This window comes from Triticum aestivum, chromosome 1A (assembly GCF_018294505.1).
Source record: "Triticum aestivum cultivar Chinese Spring chromosome 1A, IWGSC CS RefSeq v2.1, whole genome shotgun sequence".
In the NCBI taxonomy this organism is placed as follows: domain Eukaryota; kingdom Viridiplantae; phylum Streptophyta; class Magnoliopsida; order Poales; family Poaceae; genus Triticum; species Triticum aestivum.
Window position 1 is genome coordinate 113,321,540 of NC_057794.1, and position 15,126 is coordinate 113,336,665.

A 15,126-nucleotide genomic window follows, 5' to 3' on the forward strand; every position below is an offset into this window, starting at 1 on the left:
ACCCCGCCGCCCGGATCGACCCACCACGCCGCCTCGACCACTCCTTGCTGGACGCCTCACCGTCCTCTCCGCCGACGCCGCCATCGCCGACTCGTCCCCATCCTCCTCCTCGCCCCGTGCGGAGGCCACAGTTCCTACACCGTGCCCTCGACCCCGCATCGGACGCCGCCGTCCTCTCCGTCGCCGGTGCCGCCCCGCCAGACCTCCCGGAGCCCACTGCTTGTGCCCTATGGCCCCGCAGTGAGCACCTCCCTCGCTCTCCACATCCCCGTCGCCCGTCCCGACCATAGCGCGCCTGCCTCACCTTCTACTCGCCGCTGCAGTGCCCGGGCGCGCACTTGCCACGGCCACGCACGGCCGCGCCCCCCCTCACGCAAGGGCCTCATCCCGGTTCTCGACTGCTCGCTCGACCGACCGTGCTCCGGCGCCCGCTGTCGCCGCACCCATGGCCCCTCGCGCGCCTCGCACCGCGCCGCCTTCCCTGGCCTCGCCCAGGCCACCTCCACCTCCGTCGGGCCGCGCCGGAATGCACTCGCCGCGCCCCGACCTGTCGCCGTGGCTCCCGCCACTACACTGCCTCCCCTGCTGCTGACGCTACCCGTCATCGCCCGGCTCCACCCGCCGTCGCCCTGCTTCCGCCCTGCGGCGGCCCTGCCGCTGCTCCATGCCGGCGCGCCAACCTGTCCCCCCCCCCTCTCGCTCCCTGCGGTCGCCCTGCCATGGCCGCCGTGGCCGCTGGGGCCGAGCGCTTGTTCGGGTTCGCTCCAGGCACTGATGCCCGCTAGTGCTCGCATGACCACGCCTGTTAGCCCGCTTTGGCCCTTGGGCCTATGACCAGTGGGGCCCGCCCCAGAACGTAATTAAAATTAAAAAAATTAACTTAATTAATTTTGATTAATTAAACTAAAACAACTAATTAAGCCTAACTAATTAACCTAAACCCTAATTAACTAAAACAGTCAATGACAGGGGGTCCCACCCCTGTTGACCAGTCAAACATTGACTGGTCAACTGGGTCCCTCTGGCCCACCTGTCAGTCACTGGGTACACTTTTGTGTACACTGTGCTGGGTGCACCTAGCAATTTAGCAATTATTTTCGAATTAAAAATAATTCCAGAAATTAATAAAATCTTTAGAAAATCATATCTTTTAATCCGTAACTCACATTAAATTATTTTCAACATGAAAGTTGCTCAGAACAACGAGATGAATCCGGATACGCAGCCCGTTCGTCCGCCACGCATCCCTAGCATATCCAACACACAACTTTCCCCCTCTGGTTCATTTGTCCGAAAACGCGAAACACCGGGATACTTTCCCTGATGTTTTCCCCCTTCACCAGTACCACCTCGTACCGCGTTAGGGCACACCTAGCATCATGCTTTGTCATGTCATGCATCGTCATGCATTTTTTTGCATTATATTTATTGTTTCTTCCCCCTCTTCTCTCGCTAGACACCGAGACCGACGCCGCTGCTACCCAGTACGGCTACGGTGTTGACGACCCCTCTCTCTTGCCAGAGCAACCAGGTAAGCCCCCCCCCTTGATCACCAGATATCGCCTACTCTCCTCTATACTGCTTGCATTAGCATGTTACTGCTTTCTGTTAATCCTATCCTGATGCATAACCCGTCCTTGCTACTACTGTTGTTACCTTTACCTGCAATCCTAATGCTTAGTATAGGATGCTAGTTTATCATCAGTGGCCCTACATTCTTGTCCATCTACCATGCTATACTATCGGGCCGTGATCACTCGGGAGGTGATCACGGGTATATACTATATACTTTATACATGTTACATGTGATAACTAAAGTCGGGTTGGCTCGAGGAGTACCCGCGAGTGATTCATGGATTGGGGGCTGAAAGGACCTTTGTCCCGGCGGCCCTTTGGGTGGATCTTTGTGGCGGAGCGACATGGCAGGTTGAGACCACCTAGGAGAGAGGTGGGCCTGGCCCTGGTCGGCGTCTGTGGTTATTTCAAAATAACACACTTAACGAGATCTTGGTATTTGATCTGAGTCTGGCCACTGGCCTATACGCACTAACCATCTACGCGGGGACAGTTATGGGCACTCGACGTCGTGGTATCAGCCGAAGCCTTCGTGACGTCAGCGACTGAGCGGCGCGCATCGGGTTGGACCGCGTAATGCAACTTCCTTTGTAATGGAGGTTGCTAGGTCTGCTCTCCGGCCGCGTTCGCAACGTGCATGTGTGCAAAGGGCGATGGGCCCAGACACCTGCGCCATAGGATTTAGACCGGCGTGATGACCTCTCTGTTGTGCCTAGCTAGGGCTGGGACGTGTTGATCTTCCGAGGCCGGGCATGACCCAGGAAAGTGTGTCCGGCCAAATGGGATCGAGCGTGTTGGGTTATGTGGTGCACCCCTGCAGGGAAGTTGATCTATTCGAATAGCCGTGTCCCTCGGTAAAAGGACGACCCGGAGTTGTACCTTGACCTTATGACAACTAGAACCATATACTTAATAAAACACACCCTTCCTAGTGCCAGATACAACCGGTGATCGCTCTCTCACAGGGCGACGAGGGGAGGATCATCGGTTCGGATTATGCTATGCGATGATACTTGGTGAACTTACCATCTACCCTTTTCTCTTGCTGCAAGATGGAGGTTACCAGAAGCGTAGTCTTCGATAGGACTAGCCATCCCCCTCTTATTCCGGCATTCTGCAGTTCAGTCCACATATGATACCCTTATTCCATTTGATACCAATGCATACATATGTAGTGTAGCTCCTTGCTTGCGAGTACTTTGGATGAGTACTCACGGTTGCTTTGCTTCCTCTTTCCCCCTTTTCTATACCCGATTGCTGCGACCAGACGTTGGAGCCCAGGAGCCAGACGCCGCCGTCGATGACGAATACTACTACTCGGGAGGTGCCTACTACTACGTGCAGCCCGCTGACGATGACCAGGAGTAGTTTAGGAGGATCCCAGGCAGGAGGTCTGCGCCTCTTTCGATCTGTATCCCAGTTTGTGCTAGCCTTCTTAAGGCAAACTTGTTTAACTTATGTCTGTACTCAGATATTGTTGCTTCCGCTGACTCGTCTATGATCGAGCTCTTGTATTCGAGCCCTTGAGGCCCCTGGCTTGTAATATGATGCTTGTATGACTTATTTTATTTGTAGAGTTGTGTTATGATATCTTCCCGTGAGTCCCTGATCTTGATCGTACATGTTTGCGTGTATGATTAGTGTACGATTGAATCGGGGGCGTCACACCTACTCCCACCGGGAGTAGGACTCCCCCCCCCTTTCCTAGTTGGATTAGGACTTGGAAGGGGGAAGAAGGAAAGAGGGGGGCCGGCCCCCTTTGCCCTAAACCAATTCGGTTTGGGCCTTGGGGGGCACGCCCCACACTTCCCTTGCTTCCCTCCTTTTCCACTAAGGCCCATGCAGGCCCATTAAGCCCCCCGGGGGTTCCGGTAACCTCCTGGTACTCCGGTAAAATCCCGATTTTACCCGGAACACTTCCGATATCCAAACATAAGCTTCCAATATATCAATCTTCATGTCTCGACCATTTCGATACTCCTCGTCATGTCCGTGATCACATCCGGGACTCCGAACAGCCTTCGGTACATCAAAACGTATAAACTCATAATATAACTATCATCGTAGCGTTAAGCGTGCGGACCCTACGGGTTCGAGAACTGTGTAGACATGACCGAGACACGTCTCCGGTCAATAACCAATAGTGGAACCTGGATGCTCATATTGGCTCCTACATATTCTACGAAGATCTTTATCGGTCAAACCGCATAACAACATACGTTGTTCCCTTTGTCATCGGTATGTTACTTGCCCGAGATTCGATCGTCGGTATCTCAATACCTAGTTCAATCTCGTTACCGGCAAGTCTCTTTACTCGTTCCATAATACATCATCCCGCAACTAACTCATTAGTTGCAATGCTTGCAAGGCTTAAGTGATGTGCATTACCGAGAGGGCCCAGAGATACCTCTCCGACAATCGGAGTGACAAATCCTAATCTCGAAATACGCCAACCCAACAAGTACCTTCGGAGACACCTGTAGAGCACCTTTATAATCACCCAGTTACATTGTGACGTTTGGTAGCACACAAAGTGTTCCTCCGGTAAACGGGAGTTGCATAATCACATAGTCATAGGAACATATATAAGTCATGAAGAAAGCAATAGCAACATACTAAACGATCGTGTGCTAAGCTAACGGAATGGGTCATGTCAATCACATCATTCTCCTAATGATGTGATCTCGTTAATCAAATGACAACTCATGTCTTTGGTTAGGAAACATAACCATCTTTGATCAACGAGCTAGTCAAGTAGAGGCATACTAGTGACACTCTGTTTGTCTATGTATTCGCACATGTATTATGTTTCCGGTTAATACAATTCTAGCATGAATAATAAACATTTATCATGATATAAGGAAATAAATAATAACTTTATTATTGCCTCTAGGGCATATTTCCTTCACGATAGGTGTTGGGGTGGAAGCAACACAGTCACGCCCACAAGAAACGAAAGAGAAAATACAAAAGGAACGAAAATGAAGAAGCCTCACGACCGTTGCGCCCACCGAAGATCTCCCACCAAGCTCCTAGACTCCGAAGCGTCAATACCAATCAACACCCCCAAGAACGGACGCGACGATGACGACGCTGCTGCCAAGGGTTTCCCCCGGTACGGGGCGAGGAGAAAGGAAGGGTAGCCCCCAACGCCCTCCAAGAAGGTCCGACAGCACCCTCAGGTGCCACCGCGTCGGTGTTGGCCAGGCCGACAGGGATTTCTCCTGATCCCAACCTTCACCTCTGGCGCTCCGGAGCTCGCCACCATACTATCCACCACCCTGCACCAACACGACCTTGAAGCTTCCCACGTCGTCTCACCACGAGACCGCGAAGTGGGGTTGTAACACCGTCGGCATGCGGGAGGGCCCAACCTCCACTGTCAACGACAGTAACCGACTGGACGCAACAACATGAGCATACCAGGCCCGTGGGCCCACAGGTCTGACCAGGCCCTGAATCCGCGTCGGAGCCGGCCCGCTAGGACCCAAATGGGGCCTAAGGGCCAGATCTGGGCCGGGGCGCGTCGCCGGCCACCCCGTGTCACCAATCCGCCCCGCCGCGAAGGAGCAGCGCCCCCACCTCACCCGCTACCGGCCATCGCCTCCAAGTCGTCGGGCCGCCGCCAAGCTGAGCCTCACCGCCGCCGTCCCCTGCCCCGGGAAGGAGAGCCGCGCGCGGATACATAAGGTCCCGCCGCCGCCGACACCACCCGGGCCAGATCCAGGGGCGCCCGACGGCGGTGGCGAGGGGGATTGGTGGAGGAGGGGGGGGGAGAGAGGTCGTGCGCTCGGGGAGGCACTAGGACGGGGTCGGGAGGGGGTGGACTCTAGAAAATTCTCCCACTGTAAACCTTCTAGTTCTCTATATAAATTTACAAAATTTACATTCATTGAGTCCAGGCCCACAAATAAATTCATTGTGAATTGGAACCATGATATGCCGGTTGAATTTAGATTTAACTTTTTTGAGGGCTATTTAGATTTAAATCTTGGTGGTCATTCATTCTGAGTATAATTTTTTCGTGGCGTGGAGTAATCGTTAGCAAGTACCACAAGTGCCGTAAACGCCGGCAGGACACATTCTCCGGCTCGGGAAGGGGGAGCGGCCGCGCCGCGCGCCGTCGACGCCCCGCCACGTCCACAGGAAAGGGGCGGCCGCCGCTGCCAGGTGGTCCCCACATTTTATCCTGCGACTGCGAGCTCCGAGGCCTCGGACTCCGCACCCGCACCACCACCACTCCCATCGCTCTCCCGAATCCCCCCAATCCGAGCCAAACCCCCCTGCTCCATTAAATTCATAAACCACCACAGTCACAGGTCTCACGCACACGCTCGGCAACCATGGGCACGTCGGGCTCCAAGGGTCTGGACGGCGTCGGGGGCCTCGGCGCGGCGGCGCTCGGCGGCGGCAGCGGGGGCGGAATGGGCGGGGACGAGGGCGACGGCGCCGTGACGGGGTCGTGGCACGGCGGCGCGCAGCTCTACGTTTCGCTCAAGATGGAGAAGGCGCGGATCATCGGCGACCTCGTGCCGCACGTCTACGGCTCCGAGCCCATCATCGGCTCATGGGAGCCCGCCCGCGCCGTACGGACCCCGCCACCAGCTCCTGATTACTCCTACTTCTGTGCTTGACAGTTCCGGTTTACATTGATTTGGTTCCGGTTTCGCAGCTCGCGATGGAGAGGGAGCTGGCGTCCATGTGGGAGCTCAGCTTCGTCGTGCCGCCGGACCATGGTATGCACGCTACACACCTACTACCCACCTACCTAATTGCGCTTGTGCTGCACTTTCCTGTTTAATCGGTTTGATTTTGGTATGAAGTGGGCTTTGTGATCTCGTCTGGGAAACCCGAACTGAACTGCTTAGTTGCTGTACCTCTCAAGTTGCGTTTCTCGTTTCAACAATAGTAAACCATCAGGATTTTGTGTTTTCCTATAGTATTCTCTAATCTCTATTCTGTTCCACCGGTCTGTTTGGCTCAACTGAATACAACTGTATGATTCACTTTTGCAAACTCTATTGCAAACTGCTGCACGTGTGCACTGGTCCTAACAATTGTGCTCTGTGGAATTTACTGCAGAAACACTCGACTTCAAATTCTTGCTCAAGCCCAAGGACGCGGAGACCCCGTGCATCATTGAGGAAGGGCCGACGCGGCTTCTTACCGGGGGCATGCTCGAGGGTGATGTTAGGCTTGCAAACTTCAGGCTTAATGGAGACGATGAGTTGCTTGAGTTTAGGGTTTTCAACAAGGCCGACATCGTGTCTCCGCTTGATCTTGCCGCGAGCTGGAGGGTATACAAAGAAAATTTCCAGCCTTCCAAGGTCCGAGGAATTCCTGATATCAGTATAAATGAAGCACCCACTCATGCGACCGAGGTGAGAACAGAAGTAAAAATGGGCACCTGACTTCGATTTTGCAATGCTTATGCTTCATTACTAGGCTTGCATTTTGTTGTACCGTCCTTCTGCTCAAATAGCTGGTATATTGGTGTCCTAAGTATCTCTGAAGTCGAACAGGCAGACAAAAAAGGGTAACAACTTTGAATTGTTTTGACTTCTTCATTTGAAGTTCAATCTTTACGATGTAATTGGCCATTTGAAGGACAGGAATGGGAGCTGATTTTTTCGTATTTCCTTCCCTTTCCATACGTTCTTGGTGCTACCTTCTGTGTACTATTGCTTAACAAGATAATCTCTACACTAGCAAAATCAATACATGCTTATCATTTCCTCATTTTAACACTTGCATTGTTTTTGCACTTCAATGCTGATAGCAAGCTAATTAGTATTGTGGTTTCATGCCATTCTGCAGGATGGATCTGGTTCTAGTTTGGAACTTGACTTAGAGCATTATGTTGTTCCAACGCCAACTGCACCACCAACTGAATATGCAGCAAACCTTGCTGCAACCCCAGCATCCTTAGATCAGCCTGAAACACCGTGGACAAATGATATGCTTCTTAGTGATGGCATTCAGAGTCCAAGAAGTGCTGCTGCAGATTTTAAAGATGATAGTTACCATAATAAGGTAAGATCTAATCTGGAAAAGTTGGTATGCTAACATGTTGGAGAATGGCGATTTGGTGACCGAGCTCCATGGAGTCCTTTATTTTTGAAAAAATATCAAAATTCCTGGTTTCAGAAAAAATTGAAAAAAAAATGCAAGTATACAAGGATGAAATGTATACGTGTGTAAAAATTTAGGATGAAATACCTTGAAATGCGACCTGTACAAAAAAGACAAATTCTGGACTTTGAGGATGAATAGTACCATGTGTTAAAAAGCCCCAGATTTGTTTTTTTACACGGCCCTCATTTCACCGTATTTTGTTCTGAAAATTTACACACATGTACATTATGCCTCCATGTATATCTGTATTTTTTTCAAAAAAAATGATATGTAAAAATATGAATTTTGAATTTTGCAAAAGGAGGCCTCCATGGAGCTCGGCCTCCAAAAGCAATTTTTGAACATGTTGGTTATACTGTAACTATTAATTATATTGTGTACTTGAAGAAAAGGGTCTGATGTACTTGAAGGAAAGGTCTGATGCATCTACTTTTCGTTGATATATCCTTCCCAATTGTCATTTTCTCACTAGTATAATCAACTTCATGTTCCCTGAAATTGATCCTCCAACTAATATTGAACTAGTGTCATGTGTGGTTAACTAGCTATCATTTCATATAATGATTCATGATCTTTTTGTTACTTTGCATTTATTTGTTATCCATTACATGTTTTTGGACTTTTGGAGTGAAAACGTATTTTGTTTCGTTTTATCAGCATTGCCAAGTTATGTGCAGTAAAATATATTTATTTGATAGCAGTTACATGTTTTTAGACTTTCGGAGTGAAAACGTATTTTGTTTTGTTATATCGCATTGCCAAGTTACGTGCATTAAAATATATATTTATTTGATATCCATTACTCCCTCAGTCCCAGAATAAGTATCGCTGATTTAGTACAACTAAATCAGCGACACTTCTTTTGGGACGGAGGGAGTACATGTTTTTGAAATTTTTGAGTGAAAACGTATTTTGTTTTGTTATATCAGCATTGCCAAGTTATGCGCAGTAAAATATATCATGTGTTTCTCCGAACCAGAATTAGTTTTCTAAAAGAGCCATGCCACATTGTTTTGGTCCTTTTGTAGGATACTGAGGCTTCAATAGCAGATTCTTCTAATTCTAAGAAGTTACAAGTTTCTGGAATGGTAGAGTCAAAATCAGTTGGTACCTTAATACAACTGCAAAAGAAGGACATGCCACAAGGGCTATACGTTGACAGGGGTGTTGTCTCTCCTAAGCTTGGAAAATCATTTAGTGCATGTTCCCTGGCATCTGGCCTTAATTTTGGATCAACAAAGGTCAGTATTGTTCGTATCCTCAACCAGTATGAGGTAACAAAAGAAAACTGAAATAATTAGGAAAACAGTCGATCCTAAACGGTAAAGAGCTTTCTGCCGGAATCAGTCTTGAGCAAATCGTGTAGTAAGTGCCCAAATGAACAACTAGAAACTTCTGTATGCCCAGTTCAGATTGTTGAACAGGTGTGTGGCTGTGTGCGAGCCTGAATAAATTATGATGAGGTAATTGCACTGTCAGTACATGAACTTGCAATTTAGTACACGAACTTGCAAAATGTAACCAACTAGTCCACAAACTTGGCTCGGGTGTTCATTTTGGTCCAAATGGCGCTAGCTCAGGCTAACTGTGTCCACATGGTTGGCAAAGGATGTGCATGTGGTGCACTGACGATTTTTGGCGCGGTCTAAATTAACCCAAACTGAGCAAATCATAGATCTGTACCCGCACATGTTGGTTGTAAACTTGTAATACATCACTGAGGTGACCTTAACCCATGATCCTTCATTGATCGAGCCCATCTCAGTACAAATTACCGCTGCGAGTACGCCACCAAGGGAGCGGAGATGGGGCAGATGGGGAGCCAGGAGCGACACACGGCGTCGTCGTTGATTAAGCCCCTCAGTCGCCGTTGCCGTCACCCCAAGGGGCCGCCGTTGTTATTGCAATTTTGGGCCCTAAATTTCGAAAGAGAGGAGAGTGAGATAGAGGAGAAGGACCATCTGATGCAATTCAAAGATAGAACAGAGCGTTATTTGCAAATTTCCTGGGCTGGAATGGGTGTAGAAATGGCTCTTGTGCACCAGCGTGGCATGTCACGTATGCTTTGTTAGCACAAGCTAGTGTGATTTGGATCAAATTGATACTGCAGGCCAAGTTTATGTACTAGTTAGTTGCATTTTGTAAGTTGATGTAATAAACTGAACCCGCATGAAAGGTTCAGATATTGCTAGTACAATTACCTCTATTATCTCCATTTCTTCATTTATTTGGTTTGATGTAGTTGAACAAATATTTTACCAGATTACTGAATAAAGTTTATACCTGATTCTTTCTTATTGTTGACATATTTGAAGGCCATGCCAGAAGCAGCCGGAGCTGTTGCAGCTGCAGCTGTAGCTGATAGGTTGCACGGATCAAAGGAGGACCGGAAACTGGCTATTGTTCTGGTAATTATGATCATCAGATACCATCACAAGATAAATATTTGACTGTTGCATTGTTACTACATAGCACCTACCATTTCCTTTTATAATATCTAGCTGCCTTAATAACGTAACACCTAGATGCTTACTAACAAATAAATAATTCCATGGATAAAATAAATTTCCAATTATTCTGTGTTATACAGTTTAACCTTGTTATACTGTTTAATCAGGAAAAGTAATGTGGACACAGATTTTTGGCTCTTGGGATCACATGATTCCTTTTTTCACAAAATTTAAAAACTGAGGCAAAAAGTTTTAGAGAAAATGAAGAAAAAAAATTCCAGTGCGTAGATATCAGAGGTAACGAGTCATGTACCTGCAAGTTTATGTAAAAAAGTGTTCATTTGTGGTCTGGGTGGAAAAACAGAACTGGGGAGCTGGAATGGCATATTCAGGTTTTGAAAAAGTTCTTGGGTTTGTTATTTTTCCACTGCTCACAAATTAGTTGTGATTTTCAGGAAACTTGAAATCTGGAAACTGAGCCATTCGCATGTGAGATTTTCCTTGATTTTTTGGACTAGTGCAATTTCTTTTAACAGGGATTATTAGGAGTTTTTAGACATAATGTCCGTATATTACAACTGGCAATTTTGATGCCCCTTGACGGAGTATGATTTGCTTGCTGCTGAGCATAATTGGCATCATGTATTAAGATTCACTATTGTGCTGGAGCACACTCATATAGTGTTTTCTATGCTTCTTTGGGAAGATCTCCTTCTGATTTATTTACTCCTAATTAGGTTGGCCTACCAGCTCGTGGGAAAACCTTCACCGCAGTTAAGCTTACAAGGTACCTTCGTTGGCTAGGTCATGAAACAAAACATTTCAACGTTGGAAAGGTGATTATATTCTAGTCCACATTATTTATCGTGTACAACCGGTAGATATTCTTGGATTATGGAAAATACACTGAACTCACTCTCTCTCTGTTGAAACTGTATGTGTAGTACCGCCGTCTGAAGCATGGAGCGAATCAGGTACTAAGATCTGACATTTGATACATTATCTTCACACTTTTTTGTTTAAGTATATGGCATTTATATTCTTTACATGACACCGTATTTTATTTTCAGTTACTCTATCCATATTTGCCTTTATACATCACTGATCTGTTGGTGTATTAATAATGATTGTTATCACAGCTATCTTTTTATCATGCTGTTTCATTGTTCACTGGTATAAAGAAAATAACTTTTAACATCTTTTTCGTATTGTGTATATAGGTCCATCAGTCTTCTCAGTAAACATTGAATGTCACCAGCTATGCATTTATTAAATTCATTCGCACATTGGCTGAGCAAGTTTATTATTTTGTTCATACTTCTATCTACATTGTTACTGTACACATGAATATATCTTTGGCTCTCATTCTTGTTGTGATACTGCTTGTTCATGTCACATGCATGCGTTTATATCTTGTTTTTTGCAATGCAGTTATTTGCGTCTATGTTAGTAAAATTACAGTTTACTGTAGAGAAATCTGACAATTTTGTAGTTTCATTGGTTCAGTCTGCAGATTTTTTCCGCCCTGATAACCAAGAGGGGATCGAGGCACGTAATGAGGTCAGCAGACTTTGTTCTACAATTTGTTGCTAAGTAAAACTCTAAATTCTATATAACTCTTCGTGCTCACAAATACATCATTCTACGTTTTGAACACGAATGCCTCACAATTTTCGTTTTATACCCTCCCATTTAACAACTTGTTTTATACACATATTTAGGTAACTAATAAATGCTACCATGGTAGTTTGAACAATTTAGTCCTTGTGATTGCTAGACCAAAATTTATTTATGAACAGGAGTATTTGGCACATCTTGAACCTGCAATATTGTCATATTATACTCACATTTTCCCATTAACGTATTAGGATTTGATACTAAGATTGCTCTGCCCCCTTAAACTCATGCTATGTTCTTTGGCTTGGATTATTCTGAATGCTTCTCTTGAAAGTTCCATATAGGCCATAATAATTCAATTTAGCATACTACTTCAGATGTAAATTTTGATTGGCTGACCAACAGCACCACAAGATGAATATTAACAACGAATTTTGTGTAAGCAAGTTTCCACATTATCTTTCTCTCTGAAATGTTTCCAGGTGGCTGCTTTAGCAATGGAAGACATGATAGACTGGATGCACGGAGGAGGTCAGGTAAGCTGGCTTTATGCTGCGTGGTCTTCTAACAATGTAATGTTTCTTCTGACCAGTTCCTATCGTGTGTAGGTTGGTATATTTGATGCAACAAACAGCACAAGGAAAAGAAGATATATGCTAATGAAGATGGCTGAAGGGAACTGCAAGGTATTTCGTAACATTTGGATTTACAGTAGATTTGGTTCTTTGACCTTTCTTCCGTGATTATCTTGAGCTAAAATTGTTTCATGTTGATGAAAGTTATAACATATAATACTGTCACACCACTGACAGTTTGTGGGTCAGTCTAATTAATGTGTTTTTGTGCATTGGGTACATTTCTGTCATTTGTCATCTTGGACAATGCTTGCTAACTGGATCCACTTTCTGCAGATAATATTTCTGGAGACAATATGTAATGATCGAAACATAATCGAAAGGAATGTACGCCTGAAAATTCAGCAAAGCCCTGATTATGCTGACCAGTTAGAAACCGACAATCCCTCAAAACTCGCCCTGTACTTACAAATATAATATACATAACCTTATTTCTGTGTAAAATTTTGTAGGCCGGATTATGAAGCTGGATTGCAGGACTTCCTTGAACGTTTGACAAATTATGAAAAGGTCTCAATGCTCTGCGAGTTATATTATGTTCTAGTAGTGCATGTGTTGTCAAGTAAAGTTCTTGAGCTCTCTGAACTATTTAATATTGAACCAAGTAGTATTCCTCTTGCAGGTCTATGAGCCAGTGCAGGAAGGCTCATATATCAAAATGATTGATATGGTAAAAGGGGAGGGTGGCCAGTTGCAGGTAACAAAGATGATACTGCTATCTCCTATTCCTGTAAAAAGGGTGGCTAGGTTTCCAGTTATACCTTTAAGTGTTCTAGGGTTGGCTCCTCTTTATAACTGGGAAAACTAGGTTCTTTACACAAAACCGAGCATTTTGGTTGAGTTTTGTCATCGTGGGCTTGTAAATTTTGAAACTTAGCATTCTAAATTTGTTTGGTACTTGTTTCTTCGAATTTCTAACTTCTTGCCACCTTGTACCAGGTGAACAATATCAGTGGCTATCTCCCTGGGCGCATTGTCTTTTTCTTGGTATGTACTTCAATGCTTAGTTTCTTACAATATAAATAGTCAATTGCCGTTTCGGAAGCAAGTATAATATCTTCCCATTATGGAAATGCTCATATTTTGTGGTTGCTTCAAAGTTTATTTGGAGTGTTAACAATGGAGTGTCATTAGTGCACTTTTAATTTGTGACACATCCTTCCTTAATATGCAACTGCAGGTGAATTCTCATCTTGCGCCTCGGCCTATTTTGCTTACCAGGCATGGTGAGAGTTTACACAATGTTAGAGGAAGAGTTGGCGGTGACACGGTGCTAAGGTTTGCTTCTCTAATCTGATACCTTCAGATGATACCTTTATATGCTCAAGTCACCATTTTTTAGTTATTGGAGTAATGGGCAAGTGGTAACATATATGGAAATTTTGCATTAGAAATTTTGATTATTTTAGGCCTCCTTTGGTTTATAGGAATTTCATAGGATTTCTAGATGATAGGATTCTTATAGGATTTTTTCCTTTAGAGCCCTTTGGTTCATAGGAATGGATTCCTATTCCTACATAGGATTGGTTCCTATCCTCCACATTTCATAGGAAAATAAAAATGAGCCTAGACTCAATGGAAAAATTCCTTTGGTGTCAACCAAATGACATCTTGTTTCTTATTCCTACTCATAGGATTTGAGATACATGTCATCTCATTTCCTACAAGATTCCTATTCCTACGATAATCCTATCCTATGAACCAAAAGAGGCCTTATTTGTCAAGAAAGCATAGGCAGAATCATTCCTCTTATGGGAATTAGCCTATTGTATTCACCTAACGAAGACCACTTCAACCTGCCTGATAATTATGCAGTGAAGACGGAGAGCTTTACTCAAAGAAACTAGCCAACTTTATTGAAAAGCGCCTCAAAAATGAGAAAACTGCAACTGTAAGTAATCCCCTTAAATTTAGTTACACTATTTTGCAAGGGCAACTTAGTGTTGTCAGTATTTTACTTAAGAAACAGATGATGTCTGTGATCCTATCAAGAGAGCTAACAGAGCAAGATGCTTTATTTTGTGGCTGTCCTGTTGTTTAGATTTGGACTAGCACTCTACAGAGAACAATTTTGACAGCAACTCCAATTGTTGGATTCCCAAAGGTAGTTCCTTGAAAGTTTGTGAGTTCTCTTACAGACCTGTTGCTACCTATGTATACTGACATAGGTTCAACCTTGTAGATACAATGGCGTGCTCTTGATGAGATCAATTCTGGTGTATGTGATGGGATGACGTATGAAGAGATAAAGAAAATTATGCCTGAGGAATATGAGTATGTAGTAACATTTCTCTGCAACTTTTGCAACAAGTGTTCTGGAATATCTTATTGGTAGTTTATGTACAGTGCCATGCCATTTTGTTAATTACCATGCTACAAAGCTACATTGTTTTCCCTATTAATCATGCCATGCTAAAGTGTAGAAGTTACATTAGACATTTAGACATATCTGAGTTGCTAAACTGAGCGGACCTGTATATTGCATGATTTCTTCCACAATATTTTGGCCTTTACATATTTATTGAATATATATTATTCGAACATGCTGTTATGATGGTTTTGTAATGCGTGCTGCAACTTGCAACCAGGTCACGCAAGAAGGACAAGCTGCGTTATCGGTACCCACGTGGGGAGTCTTACCTTGATGTGATTCAGAGGTAAAACAATCTGCTGAATTATTCAGAATGTTGTGTAGTATTACTGGACTTTACAAT

General features: G+C 45.1%; 1 protein-coding gene across 1 annotated transcript in view; it reads left to right on the forward strand.

Annotated features, from left to right (window-relative positions):
* The first annotated feature begins 5,677 nt into the window (after nt 1-5,677).
* The window catches only part of LOC123039667 (6-phosphofructo-2-kinase/fructose-2,6-bisphosphatase), a 10,691-nt gene continuing 1,242 nt past the window's right edge, over nt 5,678-15,126 (forward strand). Inside the window, exons 1-20 of the mRNA XM_044462729.1 lie at nt 5,678-6,161; nt 6,248-6,311; nt 6,658-6,956; nt 7,393-7,608; nt 8,739-8,951; nt 10,026-10,118; nt 10,898-10,996; nt 11,105-11,134; nt 11,667-11,720; nt 12,260-12,313; nt 12,386-12,463; nt 12,689-12,780; nt 12,865-12,922; nt 13,035-13,109; nt 13,352-13,399; nt 13,593-13,690; nt 14,228-14,303; nt 14,454-14,516; nt 14,595-14,686; nt 15,001-15,069. Of these exons, the coding sequence (XP_044318664.1) occupies nt 5,919-6,161; nt 6,248-6,311; nt 6,658-6,956; nt 7,393-7,608; nt 8,739-8,951; nt 10,026-10,118; nt 10,898-10,996; nt 11,105-11,134; nt 11,667-11,720; nt 12,260-12,313; nt 12,386-12,463; nt 12,689-12,780; nt 12,865-12,922; nt 13,035-13,109; nt 13,352-13,399; nt 13,593-13,690; nt 14,228-14,303; nt 14,454-14,516; nt 14,595-14,686; nt 15,001-15,069 (2,114 nt within the window). The 5' untranslated portion in view covers nt 5,678-5,918. The remainder of the gene's footprint in view (nt 6,162-6,247; nt 6,312-6,657; nt 6,957-7,392; nt 7,609-8,738; nt 8,952-10,025; nt 10,119-10,897; nt 10,997-11,104; nt 11,135-11,666; nt 11,721-12,259; nt 12,314-12,385; nt 12,464-12,688; nt 12,781-12,864; nt 12,923-13,034; nt 13,110-13,351; nt 13,400-13,592; nt 13,691-14,227; nt 14,304-14,453; nt 14,517-14,594; nt 14,687-15,000; nt 15,070-15,126) is intronic.